The sequence below is a fragment of the Terrapene carolina genome, unplaced genomic scaffold (genome assembly GCF_002925995.2).
Source record: "Terrapene carolina triunguis isolate 2854851 unplaced genomic scaffold, T_m_triunguis-2.0 Scaffold139, whole genome shotgun sequence".
Taxonomy (NCBI): Eukaryota; Metazoa; Chordata; order Testudines; family Emydidae; genus Terrapene; species Terrapene triunguis.
In genome coordinates, this window is record NW_020664490.1 from 11,534,138 (window position 1) to 11,555,282 (window position 21,145).

The 21,145-nt window shown below is 39.8% G+C and overlaps 1 protein-coding gene across 1 annotated transcript in view; it reads right to left on the bottom strand.

Moving 5' to 3' along the window:
- Positions 1-11: 11 nt before the first annotated feature.
- Positions 12-21,145, bottom strand: part of LOC112121197 (transcription factor SPT20 homolog) — a 60,045-nt gene continuing 38,911 nt past the window's right edge. Inside the window, exons 15-25 of the mRNA XM_026653471.1 lie at positions 19,883-19,915; positions 18,537-18,654; positions 16,009-16,117; positions 15,591-15,749; positions 13,490-13,559; positions 11,738-11,892; positions 8,623-8,678; positions 6,657-6,785; positions 1,947-2,052; positions 1,252-1,379; positions 12-447 (exon numbers count right to left, since the gene is read on the bottom strand). Of these exons, the coding sequence (XP_026509256.1) occupies positions 310-447; positions 1,252-1,379; positions 1,947-2,052; positions 6,657-6,785; positions 8,623-8,678; positions 11,738-11,892; positions 13,490-13,559; positions 15,591-15,749; positions 16,009-16,117; positions 18,537-18,654; positions 19,883-19,915 (1,201 nt within the window). The 3' untranslated portion in view covers positions 12-309. The remainder of the gene's footprint in view (positions 448-1,251; positions 1,380-1,946; positions 2,053-6,656; positions 6,786-8,622; positions 8,679-11,737; positions 11,893-13,489; positions 13,560-15,590; positions 15,750-16,008; positions 16,118-18,536; positions 18,655-19,882; positions 19,916-21,145) is intronic.

The window sequence follows — 21,145 nt, forward strand, 5'->3', positions numbered from 1 at the left end:
AATTTATCACCCTTATACTATGTACAGTGCTGCTGAATGGTAAAAAATACAAGGTAAAACATCTTGTTAAAAATATGAAGTGACTTGCAAAAAACAAACCCTAGCTTTTTGTTAGATGAAATTCCTATTTTCCATAGAGTTGGCTTCCCGATACAGTTTATACATATCAGCATTACTTCAAAAATTCCTTTTCCCATCAGCCATTTCAAACACTGATTTTTTTTTGAGCTTTCTTTAAAAAAAAAAAAAAAAAGGTTTAAAAATCACCTCTGCGTCTATTTTTTTTTAAATATAACCCCCCCCCAAGACTCAGGACTTTGGAGGGGTCGGTGTGCCTCTTTTCCTTTTACTTTTGGACTGGCTGCCTGAATGTTGCTGGTGTCGTAGCTGAGCTGCTTGTGCTGCTGCTGCTGCCATAGCCATTTGATGCTGCAAGAATCGCAACTGCTGCCGTGGGGGAGAAGGGAAAGGAAAAAAAAGCTCATTATATTAAATTTAACGCTACCTTTTACCTCAGGAAGAATGACAGGAAAGAACAAGATGGGGGAATTAAACTGAGGAAGCACTGAAATGGCATCAAAAAGGAATACCACATACTGGGACAATGAGTACAGTCAAGCAGCACCAGTGGCACAGAAGCCTGCTGAGGGCGTTTCGAACATTTCACAGTTAAACTTTGCCCTTTGTGTCTGTCGCAGTAACTGCAGTAACTCAGCAACTTCAGTAAACATTTTAGTTCAGATGATATATTCAGCATAATACTTAATATAATTTCTCTATTTAAGTCTTCCTCATTCATGCAATATATTTTTGTCCTAATATTGCAATAATGTACTCCCTATATAAATATCAGGATGGAGAACATTACTATGTTAAAAGAATGCTTTGCCAGAGCTTCCTTCTTAATGTATTAACTGTAGCTGTGCAATGTGTTTGAATTTAACTAGGCACTCGACATGCTGTTGCTTCAAAATCCTAATGGCACCTGGCCAAGCTTATTTAGTAACGTGCCACAAGCACTCCTTGAATGTTGTCAAATCAGGAAAGCGGATGGCTTTAATGTATAAAAATAAATTCAGTGCTCCAAGTTGGTCGAACAAGAGGAATCGGATCTCTCAGTTTAGTTTGCCACACTGCAGCATTTTAAAAAATTCCATCTGGTATTAGTAAAGGTCTCAAGGGCAGCATTTTTGGGTTTGGAGCTGAGAATTGTATTTTTTTAATGCAATCAGAGCGAAGTTGCTGGATTACTTGTATCTGTTGCTGCTGCTGCTGCAAGGCTTGTTGTTGTTGCTGCTGTAAGGCAGAGGAGAGCTGGAGTCTCTGCTGAGGAAGGCTTTGCCCACGTCTGTTCACGGCAGAGCCAAGCTGAGACAACACTACGAAAAGGAGAAGGGGAAAGCAGGCAGGTCAAAGAGGTTGGGTGGAGGTTGTCAGGGTTAGGAAAGGAAGACATAGGAATAGAGTGTAACAGAAAGGGGATCAGTAGAATTAATCTCAGAATAAAATCAGAAACAGTGCAGAATAAAGTATACACTGTATAGACGCTGTTAGTTGGAACATGCAATTAGATTATGAAGAGCTTGTGGACATGAAACAAATTTCTCATACTGGTCTTTAAAGCAGACAGTTTAAAGAAGTACTCCTTAATGAAGTTTGGTATGGAAGCTTTGTACAGTTTTGGCAGGAATTGTGATTTAGAGACTATTCAGTTTATGAAACTACCACACACAAGACAAAGAAGCAGAAAAGTGCATGCTTTTAATTTGCAAGTCAAATTAAGTGTAGCATCTTTTATGTAATCCACACTCTGTCATGATAACTTGATATGTGATTTGCTTTAATTAGAGTAAGGGGAAGGCTTATATTAAACACCAAACTTCATTCCAGTATGAAATTTATCAATGTCACTAAAAAAAACAGAAGGAAACTCTGCCACCACATACCTGCTGCTTGAGGTTGCATAAAGCTCCCTACTCCAGTCAGGTTGATAACAGCGGCTTGCTGGGCAGATAAGGCTTGGTCTTGATTGGCTGGACATTGCTCAGCACTCTGGCAAAAATGAGAAGTTTGATACTTATTGTGCCATTGAATGAATAAATTAAAAAAATCAGCATGAAAAGATATGAGTACCGCTTTTATTTCCCTTTTAAAAAACACATTCTGCTTTTTATAGTGTTAAATACAGGTAATGGAATGACTATTCAGATATGCAGAGCAGCCATTATGTGCTCTATACTAGCTCTTCTATAATTTTGGATTCTATAACCTGTTTTACATAGATAGTGAATGTTTTCCAGGACATTAGGATTATCTCTGTTCTTTAATAGAAGTCCCATGGCATCTCCGACTGCACCATGGGCAACCTAGTAGTAATAACTATAGTTTAGATCCAATCAGGTGGTACTTCATCTCCTAATCCCACAAGAATCTGTGTTGCACCTGAAATGGTGGTCCACATGCAGTCCACAGGCAAGAATACTAATCACTATAGACCCTAAACATCAGGGGGAAAAGTGAAGATGTTTACATCTTCAGATTGTGCCATTCTTTCTTATCTTAAAAAAACCCACCCCAATAATATTCTGAAAGCAACAACTTCACTCAGGAACAAAATAACTCCCCCCACCTCCATTCATTTCTTACACAGATTGGATCATGAGGGGCTTGATCAAATGTCCATTGAAATCTATGTGTACTGGATCGTGCGCTATACTAGAGTACCCACATGGAATGAAAATATTGTCTGAGTACATCTTACATAATTCAAACAGACTTTTAACACACACCAGACCAAAAAAAAAAAAAATTGTAAGAAGGCAGAACTTGTGACTGGGCTGCTAAATTGTCATGAGTTATGCAAGATTTCTTCAAGATAACCATGTTAAATAATCACATGAAAAAGAAAACAGGGAAAGAATGCAGCTAAAAATCACTGTACTAAAGAAACAGTGCTATAAGGTTAGGACATACTGAGGATACTATAAAATGATGGTACCAACCTCTCACCAAAAACCTACAGAAATTTGTGATAAATGTATGTATATTTTGCACAATGGAATAAAAAGTGTTATTTTGATTATTTCTTCACTAAGCACTTAGATTTCAGCTCAATTAATTTACATGTTTGAAGAAATTAAGTTCATAGTTCAATGTCTGTACAAGGAAATCCTAAGAGTATTGGCTTACTGATCAAAGAACAAAGTAATTACAAACAATAACAAGAGATTCGATGGTTGGATTCCAAGTGCCTTAAGAATACATCTACAGTGGTCTGCTGTCACACCACCACACATAACAGCTTAAAGACCTGTGTGAACAGAGATGACACTGTAGGAGAACTTTTCTGCCATGTGGGATTCCAGGAAACTGACGTTACCCATTTGGGTAAGGTAATATCTTTTATTGGACCAAGTTCTGTTGGTGAGAGAGAGAAGCTTTCGAGCCACACCGAGCTCTTCTTCAGGTCTGGGAAAGGTACTCCCAGTGTCACAGCTACATCCATGGTGGAACAGATTGTTTAGCACAAGTAATTAGCACATATTGTAAGAGACCATTCAAGATAGAGGGGCCTGTTACCTCATAAGTGAGCTTTTGTCAGTCTAATACTTTATGTAGTATTCATAGCCACCCAGCGGTGAAAGTAAGGCAGTACGGTCCAGTACAGTGTGCCAGTACGCCGTGCTGGACTGGACCGGCTTCTCCGGCGGTGATTTAAAGGGCCCTGGCGGGGATTTAATCGCCTCCGGAGCCCTGTCGCCACTACCCCAGCCCTAGCCTGAGCCCTGCTGCCCCGGGGTAGTGGCAGCAGGGCTCCCGTGGTGATTTAAAGGGCCCAGAGTTCCGCGGCAGCTGGAGCCCCGGGCCCTTTAATTCACCCCTGAGCCCCGGGGCTCCCAGCCGCCTTTGCAGCTGGTAGCTCCGGGGTGATTTAAAGGCCTTGGAGCTCCCAGCCATAGCCTCTTCTGGTTGAGGCCACGCCCCACTTAGAACTCCGGCGTACCAGTAAGTCCTTTAAGTTACTTTCACCCCTAGAGCCACCTTACTGATGATTCTTCCATACTATTCAAAATAAAATTATTTTAAGACAAACTGAACTAGGTATCTGGGCTGAAGGCAGAGACTGACTAGCACACACAAAAGGCTTCTGGCTTCTGCAGTAAGACTAGAAAGGAGCTGGTAACTACACTGGCAGATGGGATACAAAAGTAGAGCAGACTGTACTTTTCCTTTCCCAAACTGGCCACATTGTGGGTATGTTGAGAACTAAATACCCTATCAGATAGATAAAATTTAGGGGAAGGTCTTGATGCCCCAAGAGAAGGGGATTGGGCATATGAGAATGGACTGAGGTTAACTGCTAAACTCTGTTAATTTCTTTGTAAAAGTCTGCATCTAAAAAGATTAACGCCTTTCACAGTGATTGTACTTGCTGCCTCAGCTTTCCATCGGTCTACAATCATCCAAGATTACAATCTACAATTTTAGGGCCAAATGGAGCCCTACCCTTCACTAGCACAAAAATCCCAACTCAATTGTAACGGCTAGGATGTAAGCCAACTGCTGACTGACAGGGTTAGGAAGAAACTTTGGTTATTCTACAGTAGAGGGTTTCATGTGTATTTCTCTAAAGCAGCTGGTATTGGTCACTAAGGCCTTGGCTACACTTGCGAGTTACAGCACAACAAAGCAGCCCCAGGCGCCCTAGCTCACTCCCCGTCCACACTGGCAAGGCACGTAGAGCACTCTGACTCCGCGGCTACAGCGCTGCTGGTACTCCACCTTGGCAAGTGGAATAACGTTTGCTGCACCCCCGCTGGAGCGCCGCGGCACCAATGTGAACAAGGTATTGCGTTACTGCGCTGTGATCAGCCTCCAGAAACGTCCCCTAATCCCCTTAAGTCAAGTGGCCACTCTTGTCATTGTTGTGAAATTGGCTGCAGGAATGCGGAAATGTCCTTTCAAAATGTTTCGGAGAAGCTGGCTGCTTATCAGCTCCGAGAAAGCAAACATTTACTGTTTGCTTTGAGTGAGAGAGAGAGAGGTGGGGGAAGAGGGGGTCTCAATTTACAAGACAGCATGCTGACACACTCAGCCCCCCACAAACCCACTCTCTCTCCCTCCACATACACACAACACACTCCCTGTCACACTCCACCCCCCCCCCATTTGAAAAGCACGTTGCAGTCACTTGCATGCTGGGATAGCTGCCCATAATGCACCGCTCCCAATGCTGCTGCAAGTGCCACAAATGTGGCCACGCCAGTGCGCTTGAAGCTGTCAGTGTGGACAGACTGCAGCGCTTTCCCACTGCGCTGTACGGAGGCGGATTTAATTCTCAGCGCTCTACATCTGCAAGTGTAGCCATGCCCTAAGAATCGGGACAGTGGACTAACTGGAGCACTACTCTGATGCAGCATGGCAATTCCTGTGCTGTGGTTCTGTGTATGGAGGGGCAAGAACACACTTCCCTCACATACTGAATGGCTTCTGTCCACATTAGTGCAGGATGATGCAAGGCCAGGTTATCTGCCATGTCAAAAAATCACCAAAGGGATAGAGGAGCCAGCTATAACTACAACCTATGTACAGCAGTGGCAACGAAGTGACTGCACTCTTCACGAGGCTTCCTTTCTCCTTAACCTGATTGAGACCTTTTATGTAAAGGCCCATTTACTTGTTGTTCTGGGGAAAAGGAAAGACACCATTTAATCCATGCATTGTAACTGCCACAGAAAACTTCTACAATCTTCCAACTGATCCTCTAACCTTTGAAGGACTCACAGACATATCTAGATTTCTACAACATTCAGAGATCCCGTTCCTCACAAGTAACTAACAACCTTTCAGTTGTCAATGAAATGGTTAGAAAATGTGGTTTTAAATAAGATTTTATTAGCCTTGTCTTCGTGGAGGACTAAATGCCTGAGAAATCCAATACCTTAAAATCAGCTTTTTTAAGTCATAGAAAAAAAGTTATGTTTATTTAAAATGCTAAGTTTCCAATACTCTGTAACTAAAAACCTGCTTACCCAACATGCATGTGAATGTTAAAAAACAAAATTCACTTCTGGTCTGAAATGAACAATTTTTAGGCCAAAGAGGAGATGTTTCTGACAAAGTTAAAAGGGGAGTCAAAGTGGAGTTTAGAATGCAATGGGTCTTTCCACTTTCATTATACTATATGAATGCTTATTTCAATTTAAGGCTAACGAATTCATACAAACCTATGCAGCTGATATCCTACAGTAAATGTGCAAGGCATAATATGAACCACCAGAGGGCTACACTATCTTTGCCAGTTCTTTGCTAACTAAAACAAAGTTAAGCAATACAGGAATTGTTAGAAGCAAACCATAATGGTCTTTTCAGTATTGGCATGACTACAGAGCTGAAGGGACAGTATACTAACTGGGCAACACAACTTATTTTTATATTCCTAGATCTTGTAAAAGGAGAAATTATGAATGACTTTTACCATCCAAAAATAGATCCTTGTTATTTAGTAAACTAGAATTGTTCATTTCCTCTTTCTTTAAACAACTACTCCAATCAACCACTCACCACCTGAAAGGTATAATCATTTGTGAGTAAACTATGCGGTTCAACAGTTTCCCAATGTATTTATGAACTCAGACTGAGGGTAACTGGCACACCTGTTCTCCCTGTTGTTGCGGACTAGAGGTTGTAGGCTGCTGGGACTGCTGCTGTGGAGAGAACTGAGAGAGCTGCTGCTGCTGCTGTTGCTGCTGAAGTGGGTTGAAAATAAGTGAACCACCAGGAAGCTGTTCCAGATTAAAAACAAAAGACATAATTCAATCACATTCATGAGCCTGCCATTCTCCGGGGATGAGCACAAATAAAGATCTAGATATTAAATTACTTCTTGCAGATATTTTAAAAATGCTGCTGTTTTTGAAAAGGCCTCATTTTTCAGAAATAGTCTGCATAAATTGTAGCCCTAGATTCCTAGGGAGAAAAGTATATTATTATCATTGTTCTATTTAAATACAATTGTGCAGATTTTACACATTGCTAATAAAAATGTAGGTTAATGGATACCTGTAACATCAGAATACTTCATTAATTCCATGTTTAAACCATTTTATTTTATTTGGATGAAGGCTTCCTAGTAGCAAATTGTGAAGAATCTGATGCAACAGATATTAATTAAATATGGGGCCTGTTTCCTCTTGCTTACACCAGTTTTACCAACTGCACTGATTTCAACTGAATTATTCTTGATTTATAACAGTGTAAGAGAGAGGAGATTCAAGAGCATAGCCTGAAATGTCAGCCTTAGGTGTAATGTAAATTACAAGCATTTCATTAATATCTTCATAATCTCTCACACACACACAAAGAACTGTTACTGCAATATGAAGGTTACACAATTAAACTCAAGGAAGACAAGAAATGTAAAAAAGTTAAGATTCCAAAAGCAAAGTTAAATTAGTATACTAAATCCTCCATGGTTTATAATATATATTTTAAAACAAACAGGGAGGGATAGCTCAGTGGTTTGAGCATTGGCCTGCTAAACTCAGGGTTGTGAGTTCAACCCTTGAAGGGGCCACTTAGGGATCTAGGGCAAAATCAGTACGTGGTCCTGCTAGTGAAGGCAGGGGGCTAGCCTCGATGACCTTTCAAGGTCCCTTCCAGTTCTAGGAGATAGGATATCTCCATTAATTATTATTATTATTATTATAAGCTGCACATTTAACCAGACTTGAAGAGTCCATATACAGATATAAATTTGACTTGTGCATTTGTGAACTGCATTGAGTTTAACTGTGCAACCTGACTCTTAATTTACATTTACATTTCATTTCCTAGTGCCACATCCCCTAGTCTACTAAATCCACTATATTCTGTATAAGTGGCATAAAGTGGACTTAAAACAGCTGACTACAGTCAATGGAGAATTCCCTCCTAGGTAGAGGAACTCTCCTCTGACACAGCTGTCTCCTGTGCCAGCCACACCCCATGCTCCTGGCAGCAGGGAGTACAGGAAAGCAGCATGGGGGATCAATCCTACTCTGATGTAAGGTTCCTGAAGGATCTCCTTGTCTGGAACTATTTGTGTTGCATAGTATCAACTAGTAACCCAGCTGCACATGCATAGTTCATTGTTCTTAAGACCTATGCTGGTTAATTTACAGGGGATTTCTATTGCACTGTTAATTTTGCAGTTTTCAAACAATCATAACTAAAAATGAAAACAACTACTTTTCAGTGAAAGCAAAAGCAAAGGCTTAAAAATGGAATTTTTTTTTTATGCAATTAGCCACTTGAATTCAAGTTTCAAATTTCACTATTTCTACAGCTTATTTTATGTCATTCAAGACTGGTTGATTTGTTAGTGGGGGAAGGATGGCCTCAGGTTTGCTGTTTTATAGACTGATGTTAGTTATCATTTAAGGCACCTATTCTCTTAGCACAGACCTTTTCTTGTCTTATGCATTCAAATTAAAATAATAAAATGAAACATTTTCAATAAATGGCATGCCTCGGAACACCTGGCTCCAAGGAGCTGGAGGTCTATGTGACCAAAAGCACTAATTAACACATCTATATAGAATTATGCAAACAATTATTAATGTGTCCAAATACATTAATTACCTGTAGTAGATTTAAGGGCCGAAGACCTGAAGCATTTTTTAAACCAAAAGGGCTGCCTGTTAATTAAAAGTAGGCAACCATTACTTAGTTAGATGCACATCATCAAATCAAATACATCACACCACACCATGCCAATGGGATTATTTCTAAATACTCCAAGCTTGCAGCATGGGAAGGTTAAGTTTTATACTTTAGCAGAATATTGTATTTTCTCTGTAGAACTGTAAATTGCACGATTATCCAGACGCAGCTCAGGGGAACAGACTGATTAGAAAGGAAGTTCTACCAGTATTAAACATGGTACATTGCAAACTACTACTGTATTTGGACAAGATAAAGTATGCAGAGAGCATCCTCCCAGATGTTCTGTAGTTCTTCCTCTATTTTTAAAATACATTACAGTTTGCATCCCACACATGGACATGTCTGGAATCCCAATGAAACAGCAGTTACTGATAGCTGCATTAGAGAAAGGAAAATATTGAAATGCTGCAAATTATAATGGCTTTTTTTGAAGATCTCCAAGTCCAAAAGCATTTCTGAGAGGATAAACATCTAACAAACATTAGGTGTTTTTCTGTTCTGTTTTCAAAAAGGTTGGAGCCTAAGAACTTAAACACTTCTAATTTATGAATGTTGAAGCATATTGATTTCTACCGTAATATTTTATGGCAGTTAAGAAGCTAAAAACATACCTAGATTAAAACACAGTCTAGTAAAAGAATAAGGGCCTGAAGCACTGAAGTGTGGGTCCTCTTCCTAAATTCTGGGATGTTTTCATATTTTACTTTTCTTCTAGTAGTGATGATTGCCATAGTCACTTCTGAACTTGCAACGTAACCTACCTCAGAAACTCCCCCTGATGGGTGATCCAAATGTATAACCAGATATATAATACATCTCCCTAACCTAACCTAGGGTTGCCAGGTGTCCAGTTTTCGACTGGAACGCCCGGTCAAAAAGGGACCCTGGTGACTCCAGTCAGCACCGCGGAGCTAAGGCAGGCTTCCTGCCTGCCATAGCGCCGTGCGGCTCCCGGAAGCAGAGGCATGTCCCCGCTCAGGGCTCCTAGGCGTAGAGGCAGCGAGGGGCTCCTTGCACTGCCCCCACTCCAAGCACCTGCTCCGCAGCGCCCACTAGCCAGGAACCGCGGCCAATGGGAGCTGCGAGGGCGGTGCCTGAGGGCGGGCTGCACGCAGAGCTGCCTGGCCACACCTTGGCGTAGGAGCTGGAGGGGGGACATTCCGCTGCTTCCGGGAGTCACCTGAGGTAAGAGCCGCCCGAAGCCTGCACCCCCTCCTGTGCCTCAACCCCCTGTCCCAGCCCTGATCCCCCTCCCACCCTCCGTACCCCTCAATCCCAGCCCAGAGCACCCTCCTGCACCCTTAACCCCGCACTCCCAACCAGAGCCCTCACTCCCCGGCGCCCCAACTCCCTGCCCTGATCCCCCTCCTGCCCTCCGAACTCCTCATCCCAGCCTGGAGCACCCTCCTACACACCAAACCCCTTATCCCCAGCCCCACCTCAGAACCTGCACCCCCAGTCAGAGCCCTCACATCCCCCTGCACTAGCCTGGAGCCCCTTCCCGCACTCCGAACCCCGCAGCCCCAGCCCAATGCCCCCTCCCGCACCCTGAACTCATTTCTGGCCCCACCCTGGAGCCCGCACCCCCAGCCAGAGCCCTCACTCCTCCCGCACCCCAACCCCCGGAGCCAGCCTGGTGAAAATGAGTGAGTGACTGAGGGTGGGGAGAGCGACAGAGGGAGGGGGGATGGAGTGAGCAGGGGCATGGCCTTGAAGAAGGGTTGGGGCCTCGGATGGGGGGCAGGGCAAGAGTGTTCGTTTTTGTGCAAGTAGAAAGTTAGCAACCCTAACCTAGCCCCTTAAAATAACTACTTCAGACACACTCAACCTCAGCTGACCTGGGGACTAAGAATGTAGAGATCATCCCCAAATTCAGTGAGGCCTACATCCTAAAGGGACTTAGGTGCCAGCGGCTCAGATTTAGGTGCCACTGCAATCTACAACACCAGCTCCCCTCAGCTGCCATCTAAACGTAAAAGTTGCCTAGGCATCTAAGTTTCTGCCTCTGGTCATGCGCACCTCACATATGTTGCACACCTCTGCCCCAGTGTGATCTGCAAGCCAGGAAAAGAGAGGCAAGCAAATGCCTATCTTGCCTTTGGGCCTGATCCAAACATACTCAGAACACACCTGCCGGATCAGGCTCCATTCAAAATCCAGCAGTGGCAGGACCACCTCACTTATAACTTCTAACACAGTCGTCTGAGCACTCACCTGGATGTGGGAGACCTAGGTTCATTCTCCCCTCTGCCTGAGGGCTAGAAAAGATTTGAACACGGGTTTCCCACCTCTCAGGAGAGTGCTCAAACCGCTGAGCTGTGTTATTCTGATATGGGCTCACCCTCAGTCTCTCCAGTTGAGGCTGTTCACTTTGGATAAATAGTCATTGGGCCAGAGAGAGAATGACCCTACAGCCTGGCAGATAGCACACTTACCTGGGTCCAGTCCCCATGCTCCAATGACTTTATAATTATTCATCCGCAGTGAAACAGCTTTGACAGGAGAGACTAAGGCAGACCCATAGCAGAAGGTCCCAAAGCCTAGTGGTTAAGGACATGGAAGACCCCTCTTCAAATCCTTTCTCCCCATCAGTTGGGATGGGAATTGAACATTCGAGATGAGTGCTGTCTCCATTGGGCTACCACCTCTTCCTCTCTCTAGGGAGGGGTTTAAGATAAACTCCTCTCATCAGAATCTCCCATTGGCTAGTTAGGCAGCTCCCCATCTAGTATGCTGGCTTTTGTGGATCCCATTCTTAGGCACTTATTTTCCCCCCCTTCATTGCATAGGGAGTCTAGGTGCCTAACTTAGGCCTTGTGGATGCCAATGTTGTTCTTGTGATTTTCTAGGCACCTGAGTGTTGCAATGCCTAAGTCCCTTTGTGGATTCAAGCCTGAATGTACACACTATCCATTCACTGGCGCACACAAATTCTTATTGAACTCTTCTGCCCACTGTGGTTAAAGGGCTCTTGCTATTTAACCTGATCTGAATGTTCCTCATGACAGCTTTTTAGCTGATTCATACTAACCTGCTTGAGAGGCAGACTGCATTGCAGCTGGCAGTGCACTTGGCACCAGACCTCCTGATGGTAAAATGCCACTCAGATTTATACCTGCAGGGGTTATGGCACCAGTATTACACCCCAGCATGGGGTTTGAGCCACTCATCAATGTCTGTGCTCCACTGTAGAATAGGAAAGAAAACACATTAAATCCAAGTGGCACAAATGTGTGTGAACAACTAGATTTTTGCCTTCCAGTCTTTAACAACACAATCAACAGTTCACTCTAAATGAGGTTATATTTAAGGTGACCTATCAGAACAACATTTATAGTCACCCTATTGATTAATTCATCACAAACTAACATTAAATGAATGTTACAGCTGAGTGTGAAACCTGCTACGTGTTCTCCACAACCCAGACATTTAGAAAAACACATAAAGGAGTATCATAAAGTACCTAGGATTTGGAATATATAGGTCCATATCCTACCCTCCTTCTGTGTACACAACTCACTGTGATATCAATGATCACAGGAAGAATAAAGTGTACAGGTTCTTTTATTCTAAGCCTGCAGTGTTTCCAAATACAAAGACTAACACAACCTTAAATACAGCAGCACTGACAGGACATAAAAGCTGTAGAGTAGGCTCATGTTTTCCTTCAGCAACTTGAAAAAATCTGTTTAATGGATTTGGAGTGATGAGTTGCTGCTGGAGAGTTCAGATGAGTAATTCACACATCTGACATCATTAGGGTGCACTCTGTGTTTTACACAGCAGATAGCAAAAGCTACTTTAAGTTAATAGAAATCTACCTTGGTAATAACAGAATAAATTCCACTGTTGGCAGAAGTGCTTTTAAAAAATACAGAATAATATTTAAGTCTCAGAATAAGTGTAAAAATGCTTAATAAAGTTAAGTACTCATAAATCAGATTCACTGATGTTCCATTTAATAGGCAACAGGTTTAAAACAAACAAAAAGAAGTATTTTTTCACACAACGCACAGTCAACCTGTTGAACTCTTTGCCAGAGGATGTTGTGAAGGCCAAGACTATAACAGTGTTCAAAAAAGAACTAGATAAATTTATGGAGGATAGGTCCATCAATGGCTATTAGCCAGGATGGACAGGGATGGTATCCCTAGCCTCTGTTTGCCAGAAGCTGGGAATGGGCGACAGGGAATGGATCACGTGATGATTACCTGTTCTCTTCATTTCCTCTGGGGCACCTGGCATTGACCACTGTCGGAAGACAGGATACTGGGCTAGATGGACCTTTGGTCTGACCCAGTATGGCCATTCTTAAGTTCTTATTATAAACATTTTACACAAAGTGTTTCACTCACAGGGGCTTTTACACAGAATTTTGTCTGATTATTTTTAATTTGGAATGGTTTGCATATTCCATCTCCTCTCTCATAATGATTAATAAAAAGATAACATTCAAGTGGAAAAATTGTAAGAACAAAATCTCAAGAGCTATCATAGTTTTTGTAGCTAGGTAAGCTCTAGTGTAATTAAACCCTATACATCTTAAAAACTCAAAGTACACAGTTCAGTGGTTCTCATTCAACTTCATCAGCATTCAAATACTGGGTTTCTTCTGTTTGAACACCTCATAAAACTGCATTAACTGAATTATGCCATTACATGGTGAAATGATACATTTCCGTTGGACATTTTGAATAAAACCTGGCTTAATGAATATTGAACATTTCTGTAAACCAACATAAGGCAGGTTGTTAAGAAGCCATTAAAAATAAAGTGAACTTACCACACAGAGCCCACTACATTGATGAAGTTAAGTCCTGCAGGGTTTGCCATGACCTGGGTGGAGGTGGTTCCTGTAGTAATGGATGTTACCATGGTGGAAAGAGGAATGGTCATTACAGGCAATGCCTGGCTCAGAGACATTTGCTGCTGAGCAAACGGGGTTAACAAAGTGGGCTGAGGGGTGAAGCCTGAATCTTGGGGAGTAGGGGTGGCAGAAGGGGTAATAGGAGTTGAGCTCTGAGCGTCAGGAGGGTGTGGGGTCGATGAAGGGGTGTTGGTTGGAGTAGGAGTAGATGGTTTAGGAGTTCCAGACCCTGCTCATTGAGAAAAATAAAAAGTGCTAGTTTGTTATAAAAGGCCAGTCCTTTTGTAAAATAAGGTTAATGGAATCTTATTTAGCACTGACAATTTGTTCCAGTTTTTTAAAGCAGTAAACTGCAAGTGTTAATTTCTACCCATGACACACGAGGGTTGCTGCACTCGCTCATTATTAAAGATGCAGTATATCACACAGAAACCCCATTGCCATGCTTAACTCTTTAACCAAAACATAAATTTGTATCGTCCATTAAGCCCTTTTAAAATGTATAGTGCACTAAATCATGACTGTTGGAAATATTTTTAAGTCAATGTAGTACAATTTTTCTGAGTGACCATTTTAACCCAGTTAATGGTTTTGGTTCTAAAATGTCAAATATATAGGCTGTATGTACTGTCTGTATAACAGCATCATGCTAAAACATATGGAAAACAACAGATTCAACAAAGAACAGACAGTTTCAGTGATCAAATGGGGTCAAAGGTAACCATCTAAATTCTATTGAATAGATATCGATAACTGTATTTGCCAGATTTCAGTCAAATCACAAAACAGAAAATAAAGTAAATGCTTTTTGCAGGAGATAATACTGCATCTTTAAAAGTTACTGTGTAATTCCTTCTGCTTAAATGTAGAATGTATAGATAAATTTGTTGTGACTGCAGTATGCACAGTTTAACAATAGAAAAAACAAAAAACAGAAAAAGTAAAAAAAACCAAAAGCTCTTGAGGTGTTCTCTTTTTTAGCTTTCATGTCCTGCAGAAAGAAAGGAAAGAAATGTGAATGTCCAAAAGCTGTGACCAGAGCTTTACTTACAGTAACAACTGTGTGCAGTAGATTTACATAATCCATACCAGCAACATAAAAAGGTGTGAATAGAACTGTTAGAAAATTTACAAAATCTTTCTTATGTTTTTCTTTGTGCAAAACAAGAAGGCAGAAAAATTACACCTTTTGAGCTATTCAGATTTTAAACTATTTAATGCAAAAAACATAGTATATCACTGTGCAGCATACGGAAATGTTCAGTGTGCAATTATTCATAAAAAAAATGGAAAACTATAGCTGTGGTTTCTTTCGCTGTACAAATCTGTTCATGAAAGGCCTCAAGACGCATATTTTAAAAATTGTTTATGATCTATAATTACAATAATCCTGTCGTTAATTAAAAAAAAATCAAACTTAGATGTCACTCATTTTAGAAAATTACATTTTAACACCTTACATTATGGTGCTATAATAATAATTATTACACTTTAGTAATCAGCAATGATTTGTAAAACAGTGTTGGAGTGTTTTAAAAAATCATCTCATAGTTTATTGTATCGCCACCTTGGGACTGATCAGGTTATATACATACATAGAGATACAACTGTACCAGCTCCTATGACATTTAAAAAGAATCAGTTGCTTAAATTATGTAAATGCAAATTGGTCTCATATACTGTTATTTTTACACTGGAGGAAAGAACCACACTTTGGAATCTTATATTGTCACATTAGCTATCAGGCTTTTTAAAAAAAGAGAATCATACTGGTCGCATAAAATGTATTAAAACGTATACACAAAGGGTGCATACATATATATACAGAAAAACAAACACAATTACAGTAAACATAAAATACATACAGTCAACAAGAGACCTGCCTGAAGCTTTGCACAACTTATACAATTTAGAGTACACTGTACATTTAAGTTTCACCATTCCACTGGTTAAGTTTATCTCAAGAAGCATTATGCAAAAGCCTAAGATTTAATGGAGAATTTAGTTCGTGACTCACTTTGTGAAGAGCTCGCAGGAGACATGGCAGCTGGAGAAAGCATGCTAACTTGACTAAGATCCATAGATTGTTTCCGAGAAAGACTGGGAGGCTTAGAAGGAGGAGGAGGAGTTGGGGATTTTAGGTGGCCACTTGACTGCTGTGGACTAAAAATATTACCTGAAAAAGCACAATTAACACACGTTATGGTTCTGTGGAGGGATGTTAGTCAGAATATTTTCCATTATATACATCCTTGAACAATACTGTTTAATCAGAAAGCAGTAAGATCAGCTTTGAAAAACGCTCTCCATGACCTATAGAGGTAAAGTTTTTCCATTATATTTAAAGTTATTACATTAAGTAGTTAAACCTCACACTTCAAAATAAGGGAAACAGACAGAAGGAGGGAGAGGATAAAAAGCTAAAAAGTATTTACCTGAAGAACTACTTCCTGAACTTGAAGGTAGTTTGATGGGAGGAGGTCGATGTTTTACACCTTTCCCCAATACTGAAGACTGCACGGACCCTGATAGACTCTCTGGCTGCTAAGAAGAAACAGAAATTCAAGATATATTAGCCCAATCTGAGATCACATCATACATGCTAGAAATAAGTAACTATTAAATTAAAGCATTTCTATTGGAATTCTAAAGTAAAGCAATTTTCAGGAAGTGGTCTCCCTTTGTGGGAGACATTAGAAACACAATCTGTGATCCTTTTCAGATGTAGTTTTTTCCAGGAGAGGCCTCCAAACCGGTGGCAAAATTAAAATAAAACAAACTATAGGAATTATATTGCTTCATTCCCTATCCTGAATTCATTGCTAATGACATCCCAGGAGTAGAAGAATGACAGACATATTCTTGAAAGAAAAGAAAACTTGGTCTTACCGATAAATTTGTCTGTCAATCCTGACCCACTCGGGATTCAGGGTACAGAATCAGAGTATGGGAACAGGAATATAAATTCTTGGGTGAAATCCTGGCTCCACTGAAACTGATGGAAGTTTTGCCATGATTGCACCATTATATTTAGAATGAAGGTGTTCTGCTTTTTGTTTTACCAATTATGAACAGAATTTTTTAAGATGAATTAATAAAGTTCAAGTATTGCCTTACAGCTATTCAAATATGTAGTCCTGAATTACAAATGGCAGGCTACCTAGAAGTTGGCTGTAATTGCCTCTAGGTCCATGCAACTACTAGTTCAGATTGTCAGACAATCTGTTTCAGGGAAAATAAATTTACAGGTAAAGGCCAAATATTTAATTTACATGCATGGAGTATAAATTCAGAATAAAAGAAGTATTATAAACATAGTGTCTGTGCTTTCAGGTTCAGGGAGATGACAGAACACACAGAAGACAATATCAGATATACAACTTCAAAAACTCAATTTATTATTTGCATATTTATTTTTATTATTCTTAATAAAATTAGTGCTTGATATTTTCCCTCCCTGTCAAAGGAGTCAAAAGACTGTGACAGAGGAAATTAAGTCAGCCTTCATCAGTGCCCTAGAAAAAACACCCGGTTAACTTTAACAATAAAATTAACCACATCACTAAAAAAAGTTAGAAGAGTAATTTCAAAAGTTTTCTTAGCTGAATTATGGTTCCTCTGAAGTTCTTTTCAAGTTGGGCACACATGCTAAGAGCTGATGCTTAGCTCTTTGTATTTTACAGAGTATACAATTCTGTGGTCTTTAATGGCTCTGAAAAGCAAACAGACACTATTCTCCTTTTATGCGCTTCTATTTTTTTCTTTAAAAATCCTTTAAGTTCCTGTTGATGATAACCCTAAAGACTTAGTTTTTATTTTTACTTTTTCAAACTCCTTTCTTCACTACTCAAGATAACTACTTTACCATCCATAGAGGATTAGATAGTCAAAAAAGAAGGTGATCCGTTGCTTCCTTGCTATGACTCTGCTGACTCCGGCAGAACTTTGTTCATGGCTAACAAACTGGACAGCTTTATTTATCTATTTAAAAAGAAGGGATGCCATAGGGGAGAACATAGATAGCCAGGAGGAAAGGACCAGCAAAGCAGCAAATGCTAGCTGAGGTAAAAAAAAGAACTAGAGTAGTGGGATCAATCTAAAATGCTCAGCAGAGATAACAAAACAGATGGCCTGATGGGTCCATCAGCACCAAACTTTCAGCTACAGGAATTCCTGCCAGACATGCAGAGGAATACACTCCAAGAGCATGTATCCCTTAGAACAGGGGTAGGCAACCTCTGGCACACGTGCTGAAGGCGGCACGCGAGCTGATTTTCAGTGGCACTCACACTGCCCGGGTCCTGGCCACTGGTCCGGGGGGCTCTGCATTTTAATTTAATTTTAAATGAAGCTTCTTAAACATTTTAAAAACCTTATTTACTTTTCATAAAACAATAGTTTAGTTATATATTATAGACTTAGAGAAAGAGACCTTCTAAAAATGTTAAAATGTATTACTGGCACGCGAAACCTTAAATTAGAGTGAATAAATAAAGACTCGGCACACTACTTCTGAAAGGTTGCCGACCCCCTGCCTTAGAAGGATGTTGTCATTTTGAAATCTAATAAAAAAAACCTCCAAACCATTTTTATGAAGAGTTAACAGTTCAGGCACTACGCCTGCCTCCAAGTTCCCTTGCCAATTTTTAGATTGGTTTTAGAACTGTATTTAAAAATGCTTTTCTCTGCTCTGCTGCTGTATGAAAGACCTAGATAAACTGAAAAAATGGACTATAGCAAAACACTGAAACTGACTATACATAGCATTATCAAAGACACAACATTAAAAAAAAAAAGAAAAATCTGAGAAAAGCATTTTTCTCTAATCTCTTCCATTACAGACTTGTAATAATAGTAGGTTTAAAAACTTCAGACAGATGTTTGTCCTTTGAGTCCCTTTAGGGAACTGTAATTACTCAATAAGCAATTGTAAATGTAAGAAAGAAACATTGAGCAAACTCACTTCCATTTCCTTCCCTGGAGAAAGATGACTTAGGTTGACTGATCCACCTGAATTATGAACCATCTTCACTGGACATTTAGCTTCACTTTGAACTAGTTCCTGGTATTGGTTCACTACCCTGAAATACACCACTAAAGACTTCAGCACAGGATTTGAAAAAGCATTAACAATTTTGCACTATTTTTAACATTATACTGTTTGTTCTAGATGTAGATTAACTTTATTATATTCTAAATTTTCTTTGCCTACTTACTACTGTTTCACTATTCTGAAATGCAAACTGCAAGCACTTAGATAAAATGGTTTGAATTGTGATTTGGTTTTACTTTAAATTTCAGTAAATTGATATGCAACATAATAACATTGTATAGAAATATGAACTCCCTTACAGAGACAGCTGATAGAAAAAATTAAAATACTGTGGTATCAGTTTGAAGAATAAAATATCCACTTGTGTGGAGCAGTGCTTCTCAACCAGTGGGTTGCGATCCCCAGTGAGGACACCAAAGGCAATCAGGGCTGTTGCGAGCCACTGAAAATCCCATTACACTCTAAAGCAAAGACAATCTCTCTCCAGTATTGCCATGACACCCTTACCCCTCAAGGTCAAGTATTCGGTCAGTCTCTTGAAACACAAATAAATTATATAGGCTTATCATTGTTACATTTTTCACTCCTACTTTTATAATAAATGTAAGGGGGTTGTGAAATGTTTTGACTTTGAACTAGGGGTTACCATCCTGAAAAGGTTGAGAAACGTAAGTCTGGAGAAATCCACTGAGTATGGGAGAAGTCTACTTTATGTTTTATAATGAACCACAGCAGACAACCGTAAACCTTCTATAGCTAAAATATATTGGGGGGGACTATTTTTCTTCTTGCTCTAGGAGTGATAGAATACTTATCACAATGCTAAATCAATATTGCCTGAATAAAAAATATTCAACTGAGAAGAAGTTTGACACTACAGTTAAAGTTCAAAAGAACCACTCTCTTTAAAGCTATACTTGATAGCAAATTTACTTGTACAAAGTCTCACAGCCAAACTCTTCTCTTGAATGCTCTCACCAGACTAGTGCTGATAGGTTCATCCAAAGGCATAGTATGGTCTTCAGAATTTAACAGAAAAATGGGACAAGGTGTGTGGAGTTACTCTCTTTCCCCCACCCTTCCCACAAATGTAAAGTGCAAGAGATGCAACGTTTTTAGTCTTGTTGCAGATCTTGACTGTTTCTATTTAATATCCATGTCACATGCCATTACTTCCATAGTAATGAAAGTAAGGTACATTATGGCTGAAAGGGACAAACTCGGGCTGTAAAAAAAGAAAGATATGAACTACTTACCTTTCAGCATCAGTCTTGGAACCAATAAGGAACCTAAATGTAAAACATAAAACAATGTAGTTATTATTTTTGGAATTCAAAAGCTTTCCTCAAAGATCACAACTCTGAAAAACAGCAAAGAAACCACTCTCTTTTGGAATGGGACTCTCTGCTGCCAGCTAATTGATGAGAACAGTTAACACTTAAGTCTTACTTGGTGGGCTGGAGACTTCTGAAAGTATAAAACACTAACCCTGCTTCATAATCACTAATACAATATATTTAGAGGGACACAATTAAGGTTGACAAGGATTTGGGGGTTTTATTGTGATACTGTCCCTTTAAAAGTGAATCTACACCAATGTAAAAGACAAAATAATACCAGTTTTATATACCTAAAAACAGGAAGTGGCAGTTTGCTATAGATTCTATGCTGTTAAAAGTAGCATTGCATATTGTTTGTATTATGCACTATGGCATTATATATTTGGTTTACCATTTAGTAAACAAATGTAACAATTTGCTCATATAAGGAAAAAATGTAAGAGCTCCAGCAATTAGCTATTCATATTGCTAAGAAAGAAGGATTCAGTCTGAAGTAAATATATTTTAAAAATAGAACATGAAATCTGTTTCACTAATATCATTTTAATGTAATACCCATACCCCTTAAAGGAAGTTTTTTGGTCCAATTCAGACCAATTTAGGAAATTAGCATGGAAATTATAACCAATATAAATCAAGGATTACAGATCTCCCAGGTTTTTCCCAGTAATCTATTTTTTCTCTCTTTGTACAGTTCTCCTGGAAAATATGACCAATCTATTGCTTCTTCTGGCTCATGCAGATTCATGGTGTGGAGAGGATTTCAGATGCAATGAGAGTGTGATTTGGGTGTAGTCAAGAAACACCAAAGCACTAGAATGTTAAAAGAAAGGTTTAGTTTTCCTGATTTCTCTCATTATTTATCTTTCCCAATCATGCTTTCTCACAAGATGTAGCTCTAAATAAATATTTCTTGTTTGTTAATCACGTTCACATTTTACTGAAAAATTTATCTCATTCCATTCAGATTAGAAATTTGCAATGAGAATTGTTAGGGTTACTTCAGAATTATTCATGTTGTTTCCAGGGATTCAAAAAGCAAACTACTTTACAGGAAAATAAGGGGAATACATTTTTTGCATCCCTGACTTTTGAGGCTGGAATTTTCAAAGGCACCTAAGAGACTTAGGGAACCAAATCCAAATAAATTCTTAACATTGTGCACCAAACTGGTATTTT